This window comes from Canis lupus (assembly GCF_048164855.1).
Source record: "Canis lupus baileyi chromosome 34 unlocalized genomic scaffold, mCanLup2.hap1 SUPER_34_unloc_1, whole genome shotgun sequence".
Taxonomy (NCBI): domain Eukaryota; kingdom Metazoa; phylum Chordata; class Mammalia; order Carnivora; family Canidae; genus Canis; species Canis lupus.
The window spans coordinates 201,272-211,137 of NW_027326452.1; the positions used below are offsets into that span (position 1 = coordinate 201,272).

The following is a 9,866-nucleotide window of genomic DNA, read 5'->3' on the forward strand; positions in this document are numbered from 1 at the left end:
CTGTGCCTGTGTCTCTGCCCCCCTCTCTCTCTGTGACTATCATAAATAAATAAAAAAAATTTAAAAAAAAAAGCCATACACAAAGACAGAGACATGCACATAGCATGTTTGAGGACAATAACTTGAAGGTCCTGCACAAGCAGTATTTTCAATACTGACTGAAGTTTAGAATCACAGGAGAGATTTCTAAAATTAAAAAAAAATTATAGGCCCCACCCCAGACTTAATGAACCCCATTCTCAGAAAATGAGTGTCAGGATTCTGATTATTAATTATTGGCATTAGGTACTGGCTTAGGGCTTGCATGGGGCGGGGCGTGTTGAAAAGGGAAATCAAGGCAGAGAAGGTGAGACAGGGAAGCCAGGGGCACACATGCCACAAGGATTTTATCCTTACAGAAGAATTTGGGGGATATGGGGATGGGATGTTCAGGTTTATGATTATAAATTTCACCAAGATAACTAGAACATGGCCCCTTGAGGGATACAGTCTAGTTTATGAAATCTAAACATCTTTGAAATCTAAAATGGAAATAATTTCTCCCTCTGCCTCTCTCTCTCTGTGTGTGTGTGTGAGTGTCATAAATAAATAAAAAATTTTTTTAAAAAAAGGGATCCCTAGGTGGCACAGTGGTTTGGCGCCTGCCTTTGGCCCAGGGCGCGATCCTGGAGACCCAGGATCAAATCCCACGTCGGGCTCCCGGTGCATGGAGCCTGCTTCTCCCTCTGCCTATGTCTCTGCCTCTCTCTCTCTCTCTCTCTGTGACTATCATAAATAAATAAAAAATTTAAAAAAGAAAAAGAAAAAAATAAAAATAAATAAAATGGAAATAATATCTACTTTCCATGGTTATTACAAAGTTTAACTGAGATAATTTATGCAAAGTTTCCAATATGTAATTGGCCCTCCAAAAGTATTCATTTCTGTTACCTGAGAAAGCCATGGAGCCAAATAATTGGTCATCACACAGGCACTGCCATGCATCAGGGGAGGTGAAGATTTCCATGCAACTATCTGTTTTCAGGCTCCTCTGACAAATTCTTTTCCTGTCCATTCTCTAGGCTCTGGTACAGAGAGCCCTCATCCCTCACACCCCACCTCTCACACACATTATCTCAGTTACAGACTTCATGCTGACGCCTTCCCAATCTACAACTCCAGCCTGGTTTTCTTCCCTGAGCTCCAAACACCAGTATATCCAGCTGACTTCTGATGTCTCCACATAAATGTCTCATAGGCACTTCATTCAAATCAGGCCACTAATATCAAGTACCATCCTTTCTCACCTCTAGAAAACAAAACAATACCCTGCCTTCCCAACATTAACGCAATTAGGTAAAGCTAGGAGCAGGGAAATCATTATTGAGTCCCTGGTCCTTATCTTCACCAGTCAACACTCACAAACCCACACTCCTTCCTCCAGAGCTAGATCATCACCTGCATCCAAACTGCCACCACCTCTTACCTGAACCTAGTGAAGTGAAATAGCCTGAGTTTCCAGCACCAGGCTTTGCCCTAACCTCAACTCTGTAATCCAGAGAGGTCTACTGTGAAACAAAATTGATAAAATCCTCTTCCCCACTCCCCACCCTCCCACCAACACACACTCAAACCTTTTGAGTGGCTTTCTTGCACCTTTAAAATGAACTCCATGTTCTCTACCAAAGCTCACAATAAAGACCCTTCAAGATCTTAGTAAGTTTATGCTCTATTTTGCACTTTAAAAAAAAGGCACCTCCTCTCACTCTGTTTCATGATGATTCCTCCACCCTGAATCCCTTTCACACTGGTTAACTCCTCATCTTTTAGACTTAGTTAATAAACATCCTTTTGGTGGCAGTCCTTGAATCTTTCCCCTTAGTGCTATTCATTATAATTATTCCTTTTTTTTATTTGCTTATTTTAGAGAGAATTGGGGGAAGGGGCAGAGGGAGAGAAACTTCAAGAAGACTACCCACTGAACACAAAGCCCCACACAGGGCTCTCTCTTTCAGGACCCTGAGATCATGATGTGAGCCAAAACCAAGAGTTGGTTGTGTTGTTGTTGTTGTTTTTAAGATTTTATTTATTTATATATGAGAGACCAGAGAGAGGGAGAGAGAGGCAGAGACACAGGCAGAGGGAGAAGCAGGCTCCATGCAGAGAGCCCGACATGGGACTCGATCCCTGGTCAGTCTCCAGGATCACACCCTAGGCTGAAGGCAGCACTAAACTGCTGAGCCACCCCGGCTGCCCAAGAGTTGGTTGTTTAACAGACTGAGCCACCTAGGTGTCTCCATTATACTTCTTAATGTCCCTACTCCCCACTGGATTGCAAGTAATACAATGGCAAAAAGGTATACACAGTTAATCTATATTCTTCACAAATTCAGTTTGGGAATTTTTGCTTACTTGCTAAAATGTAACCCTCAAATCAATATTTAGAACACTTCTGTGGTCATTCTTGGACATACACAGAGAGGTGAAAAATTTGAGTCACCTAAAATGCATATTCTCAGCTGGGGTTGAACAAGATGACACTCTGCCTTCTTGTCTTAGCTCTCATACTATTTATTAATAAGCATCCATTTTGTAGTCTACTCAATGGCACATTTTTCATATCTTTGTTGGTTTTGTTGGTGATTTCACTTTTTGTCATGGCTGCCATTGTAGTACCCCCTCAGTGCTCTCTGGTCTTCCTAAGCATCAGAAGGCTGTGATGTGCCTTAGGGAAAAAATTTGTGTGTTAGATAAGCTTCCCTCTGGCATGACTTACAGTGTAGTGTCTACAAATTCAACATTAATGAATTAACAATTTATGAAACAAGAAATCTTTAAGCAGAAACACACATAAAACAAGGTTATATACTGATCAGTTGACAAAATTGTGACCAGAAGTGTGTAGGAAGCTAATGCTGCATTTCCCCTAGAAACAATGGTTCAATATTTACGAATTCAATTTTTGTGATGTCTTTATAAAATACAGCTACTGCAAATAATAAGACTCCACTGTATTTTACTAACTTCTATATCCCCAGTAGTTAGCATGGTAACTCACATAGTAGTTGTTCAATTAATATTTGTTGAAACTGAATTGTGTGTGTAATTATACATATACTTACATACATAGAAATATGTATAATAAGGAAATAAACTGAATTTGTTTTTTATGCCAAAAGTGTACCTCACAGCCTTATCATTACTTTCTACTTTTTAAAAAACTATTAATCATAAGATTATTTTTGGTAACATCTTTTGTTTTTAATTGTTCTCTAGGATGCTGGAGAAATGGTTCGTTGCTTTGTTGGTGGTTTGGAACTTATTGTCAATTTACTGAAATCAGATAATAAAGAAGTTTTGGCAAGTGTATGTGCTGCTATTACCAACATTGCAAAAGATCAAGAAAATTTAGCTGCTATTACAGATCTTGGAGTTGTCCCTTTATTGTCCAAACTAGCAAATACAGTAAGTAACAACATCCTTTTATATTCAGTGTGTATTGTCATAAAATATCATGGAATAATAAAAAAAAATAAGCTTAAAGTCCAGAGACCTGGATTCAAGCTTAATATCCATCACCTATGAAGTATGAGATTTTGAGTCACCTCATTTAATTTCTCTGAGACTAATCAATGCAAAAGTGTATTCAAACTGTGTAATTTTATGTGCAAGATCCTTATAAAATAGAGGCTGTTTTTTATTTATTACTGGGAAGTAAAGTGGTAGCAAACATAAATGTTATTGTAGAAGTATTAGCTATCATCTTCTATCCCCACCATCATTATCATTATCTTTAAGATAATTGTTCATGCCAACTTAAGAAGATAAATGCTCCTCCCCAGGCTTAAAAGCTTGGATCGATGGCATTCTTGGGCTGGAAGACTCTGGCAACCACTGTATTATTTATTCAGGGCTGTGCCAGATAGAATAAGCAGCCTTGGGAGATAATGACTTCACCATGACCAGAAGTATTTGAGCATAGCTTGGGCTACCTCTTGGCAGGAAAATCTCAGAGCAAAAATTCCATCACTGGAAGGATGCTTGGTTTAGAAGACTTTTTAGGGCCAGCCTAACACTGAGTTCCAAATTCACTTAAGGACATCAAGTTGTTGCCTCAATAAGGAGAAAAATATAATAAACAGAAAACTATATCCTGTTTAGTTATATTATACCTGTAGGAGTAAGTATACATAGAAGAAGAAGAATATAGTCTGGATAAAGGATAGAGAAAGAAATGTGGCAGACTGAAACATGTCATTGCTGCATTGTCTTCTCCCTCTTGGGGACCAAGGTGTATTACTGATGTAGAAGTATTCCTAGGGTAAAGGTATAAAGTTAATCACCTATCCCAGTAAAGTGAAATGCCCCCCGTAAGAATGCCCAATATTCTTTAACTATTTTTTTAACTAAAGCACTTGCTCAAAAAGGAATAAATCCTTGAGCAAATAATAAATGCCAGACACTTGATCACTTTTGAGTGTATTGACTACATTCAGTAGTCAGCAAAAAGAAATTTAAAAAAATTTAAAGCCATAAAAAGAAAACTCAGGATTGAACCTTGGCCCATGGGGGACCAGGAGAATACTAATTTCCTTCAAGACACCATCTGACCAGCCTGCTAGCCTTTTTCCCTTGACTCATTGGCATTTTATTGGGTAATAAACATCTAGCACAGAAACATGACCTCACAGGTCCATTGCAATACATATACCACAATTCATTTCCTTTGTGCAGAATAATGATAAACTGAGGCGTCATCTAGCAGAAGCTATTTCACGTTGCTGTATGTGGGGCAGAAATAGAGTGGCCTTTGGCGAGTACAAAGCAGTGGCTCCATTAGTGCGTTATCTGAAATCAAATGATGCCAACGTACATCGAGCAACAGTTCAAGCCTTGTACCAGCTCTCAGAAGATGCAGATAACTGCATCACCATTCACGAGAATGGTGCGGTAAAGGTATGATTGACTGTAAAGGTATGGTTGACTTTATGGTTTAGTCCAAATTAGGTAGATGGAGGCTGAAAAGAAACTTACATAACAATAAAGTTTCACTGATGAGGGGTATTTGGACACACAAAACTGCCTACTTGTTGGGTCGTGGCTGCAGTTGAGCTATGTGTTAGCATGGTTTATGCTGCAGAAAAGTTGGAGATCGAATTTTTCTTAAAGAATTAAAACATACTTAGTTAAATAATTGCTCTGTAGTTTGAATTGATTTTAAAAATGTACAGTGCATAAATAATCACTGGCATTCATAATTCTACTTAATATATTATTTACTTAGCACTTAAATAACAAAATAGAGGCATGAACTCAACAGCAAAGGAGCTGACTGAAACAACAACTAGACTACAACCTGACAGTCTTAACTGTAATAGCAAAGGACCAATTTAAAGACATATTTTCTCTAACAAAAAAATCTGTGCATCAAATTTTCTTTGCCTTTAGTCAATACACAGGTAGGAGAGTTTCTGCACATAGACCTTTATATATCTATACATTCTGGTCTTGAACAAGACTTGCCCAACCTAACATGCTGTCAGTATAGCCTTAAAAAAATTAAACTGTAAAAATTAAGTAGCATAATACAGTGTCTGAAATATAACATATGCGGAGACAACTGCCAGTTTAAAAAGAGAATTTCTAGGCTACTCAAAGTTTTAAAATTTATTAAGGTTTATGGTTTAATTGACATACATGCCAGCTGCACATGCAATTCTGAATCATTTCTTCTAAGGCAAGCCAATGGATAACCCAAAAATCACTTAGGAATTGTATTCTGCTATGTAAAGTGATGAAACTCTGTTCACCCACCCACAGCTTATATGTGCTAGAAAAAGAAGGCAATAAAAATTATTAGAGGGAGGGGACAGGAAAGAGAAAAGCCAAGAAAGAAAACAAGGGTTTTTTAGCCCTAGACCCTTTCTTTCCTCCTCATCTCAAGGTCTCTTGAGGGCCTCTCCATCTTGCCTATTTGCCTTCCTAACTACCTGTTATTTCTACCAGAGAATAACTGTAAAGAACAGGATATTGTTTTTTGTAAGTTACTCTGTCATGATATAGAGGCAGCCCTAATCCTAAGCTCTCCCTCTTGGGACTGTGGAGGCAGCATATGGACCCATGTCTCCTTTCTGTTGTTTTGTTTTGTTTTGTTTTTAGAGAGAGCGTACGCATGAGAGGGGATGGGGGGGCAGAGGAGAGAGAGAGAGAGAGAGAGAGAGAGAGAGAGAGAGAGAGTCTTAACCCGGCTCAACACTCAGCGCAGAGCCCCATTCAGGGCTCAGTTTCACAACCCTGAGATCATGACCTGAGCCCAAGTCAAGGAGGACACATAACCAACTGAGCCACCCAGGCACCCCTCTCTGGTTTTCTTTAAGGAGGAAATAAATGTGGATGTGGTGAGTGAGTATCAGTAGAATAAACTGGGCTTGGTGTAGTGGTTGGGTATGAGGACTAAGGAAAGGGTTGAGTCAAAAATGACTCCAGATTTGGAGCTAGGTGAAGAGGAAGATTCTATCACCCAAGATCATGCAAGAAAATATTTGGCATATTTGTTTGGTTAACAGTACCTGCTGTGAGTGTCACAATGTGTAACTGCTAACATTTTTTACTCCAAATCCATATAAACATTATCCACTATTTTGGCAAATCCCCAGTTGTTTTCATTCCTAATTGCTACTGTGCCTTTCTAGTCAAAATCTTATAGTGTTATTTCCCAGTCCTACATACATTCCCATTACAGCTGCCCAGGAGCAAGGTTGACAATTACCAGACTCATCCTGTCACCCGGTTCATGAGTAATTTATCCTAGAGTTAGTTCCTTCATCTTACCTTTTCCTTAACAACAGCAGCTGATGTTACACAACCTATCTGTCTCATGCCAACCGATGTTTATTCCATAATAACAGTGAGCAGGCTTGAGGGTCTGGAATAGATTGGTTTCAGTTTCTACTGTGTTCGATTTAAATGGTCAGTTTGAATTTCTGGTCTAGTGCAGTGTTGTCCAGTACAAATGTAAAGTAAGCCAAATATGTAACATTAAACTTTCTAGGGGGTAGAATTTCAGAAAAGATAAACAGAGGTGAAATTAGTTTTAGTGACATATTTTATTTAACCTATTATATCCAAAATATTTTTACTTCTACATTTAATCAATACTATTTCACACATGCACACACATATATATGGGTGTATGTGTATATGTATATAGTATTTCTGTTGCATACTGGCGGTACACCTCCATTGGGACTAGCCATGTTTCAGGTTCTCACCAGTGGCTAGTGGCTTTCTTTCTTTCTTTTTTTTTTTCCCCAAAGATTTTATTTATTTATTCATGAGAGACAGAGAGAGAGAGAGAGAGAAAGGCAGAGACACAGGCAGAGGGAGAAGTAGGCTCCATGCAGGGAGCCCGATGTGGGACTCGATCCCGGGACTCCAGGATCACGCCCTGGGCTGAAGGCAGGCGCTAAACCGCTGAGCCACCCAGGGATCCCCAGCTAGTGGCTTTCTTATTGGACAGCACAAGTCTAGAGGCAGGAGAGGGGAAGATCAGGAAGTATCAGTGAGAGGTAAAAAGTCACGAACAAGGGTAGATAAGTTGTTTTTGGCAGAGAGTTTAGAGAAGCCTGGGAAATGTCTATATTTGCATTCACGGAGCATGTAGGCTAGGAAGAAGAGCTGTCAAAGTAACCTTGGGAAGTTAACAGGTTACCTAGGAGTTCTAGAAGCCAGAGGAAGAGGGAGTTTCCAAAGGTTTTGTGTTTAAAAACTGCGAAGTGATCAATAAGGATTTCCTGACTCAATTATGTTGAAAAATAATCCTGGGGTTAGAGCCTTTCCAGATAAGAAGTTCTGTACAAACTAAGAAATCGCCTGCCCTGGTAAATGCGACATGAGAGGAATAATGCACTCTTTATCCTCTTTATGATTTTACACAGATCTCTTCTCAAAAGTATCAGTACAGGGACTTGCATTATTATAAAACCTGGTGAACATGCATGCAGATCTGTTGGCAACTCTATTGAAAGCATAAGTCTAGGAGATATAACAGTTACTGCTAATCATAACAAAACCGTAACATAAGAAAGTAATACAAGGAGGAAAAGAAGTTGCAGGAAAAACTGAGCAAGACAAGCCCTTTCCTAAGACAGAAAAAGTGATCAGATAGAAAGATGATGAGCACCTATAAACAGCATTAAGCTCCCTTCCCCATGGTGACTGGATTTGTTTTGCAAATGTCTATACCAGGCAGGTGAAAGCTACATTAGAGCCTATCACTTTTCTAGAAGGCAGGAAATTGAAGAGATTGCAGAAAATACAACCAGAAGTGGGTCCAGCAGAGAGTAGAAGGAACAGTTCACATTGGGTGGACCTGCAGGGGCCATCTTGGCAGCCTCCCAGACTAAGGTGGCATTCCAGAGAGTGGAGAAGATGAACCCAGAAGCAAACACACCCTCTAGTCCTTGAAGCCTGGCACCAAAACAAAAAATATCACTAATACTTTTGAGTCAAGGAAATGGACTTTAGAGGCTGAGATCACCCAAGAACTCTCAGTGCCTCTCTGTAGTCCACATAGTTAATGCTTGATAGAACTATAATCTTTTCTGCTGATGAAAACTCTTTCTGTAATTGTATGGGTCTTGTGCACTTTCCTCACATTCCAGATATTCCCTGGAGTGCTGGGGATGGTCTATTGGTGATATGCTATTGAATTACTTAGCACTTTTAGGTATCAGTAACTATGTGATGATACCAAAGATAGAGTCATATACAGACTTGTTTCTACTTTATTTTTTTTAAGATTTTATTTATTTATTTGAGAGGGAGAAGAGAGATAATGAAAGAGATGGCAAGAGAGAGCATGAGCAGGGGGAGAAAGAGAAGCAGGCTCTCACTGAGCAGGGAGCCCAACATGAAGCTCGATCCCAGGACCCTGGGATGATGACCTGAGCTGAAGGCAAATGCTTAACGGACTGAGCCACCCAGGCACCCCCAGATTTCTTTCTGATTGACTCGTTATTTGCATTTATCCTTTATTTATTTTTTTTTATTATTTATTTATGATAGTCACACAGAGAGAGAGAGAGAGAGAGAGGCAGAGACACAGGCAGAGGGAGAAGCAGGCTCCATGCCCCGGGAGCCCGATGTGGGATTCGATCCCGGGTCTCCAGGATCGCGCCCTGGGCCAAAGGCAGGCGCCAAACCGCTGCGCCACCCAGGGATCCCCTGCATTTATCCTTTAAAGTGAGAAAGAGGGGCACCTGGGTGGGTCAGCCGGTTGAGCATCTGCCTTCAGCTCAGGGCATGATCCCAGATCTGGGGATCAAGTCCCACATCAGTCTCCCTGCAAGGAGCCTGCTTCTCCCTCTTCTTATGTCTCTGCCACTCTGTCTCTGTCTCTCATGAATAAATAAATAAAATTTTTAAAAAATAAAGTGAGAAAGAAATGTATGATTACTTAAGGATTCCGTGAGTTCGATTAACTCTAATATCTTACATACACAAATGTTTTCCTTATTTCATTTCTAACTTAAAATACGTAATAACTTTATAATTGACATGCACATATCAAGAGTGTCAGTGTAATAAATTGTGAGGTATAGACACATACCCACAAAGCCAGGATCAGATCAGGATAATGATCCCCTCCCCAAAGTAGATGAAGTCTAATTTATCTTGTGGTTTTGTTGTTGTTTTTTTTTTTATGGACTGTGCTTTTGGTGTTATGTCTAGGAAATATTTGCCTAACACATAGTCACAAAGATCTCCCACGTTTTCTTTTGGAAGTTCTATAACTTTTGGTTTTACATTTAAGTCTGTAAATCATTTTGAGTAAATTTTTGTTTACCATCCTAGGAATGAATTGCAGTTCATTTGGGGGGCATATG

General features: G+C 39.6%; 1 protein-coding gene across 11 annotated transcripts in view; it reads left to right on the top strand.

The window, feature by feature from the left end:
• LOC140629666 (outer dynein arm-docking complex subunit 2-like) overlaps positions 1-5,740 on the top strand; it is a 172,821-nt gene extending 167,081 nt beyond the window's left edge. For 10 of the 11 annotated variants that reach the window (XM_072819187.1, XM_072819192.1, XM_072819189.1 and 7 more), the window contains 2 exons: positions 3,256-3,444; positions 4,714-5,740. In XM_072819187.1, coding sequence (XP_072675288.1) covers positions 3,256-3,444; positions 4,714-4,941 — 417 coding nt within the window. In that variant the 3' untranslated portion in view covers positions 4,942-5,740. Of the gene's footprint in view, positions 1-3,255; positions 3,445-4,713 lie in introns of those variants that run through there. The other variant, XM_072819195.1, reaches the window with a different exon arrangement.
• Positions 5,741-9,866: the final 4,126 nt, after the last annotated feature.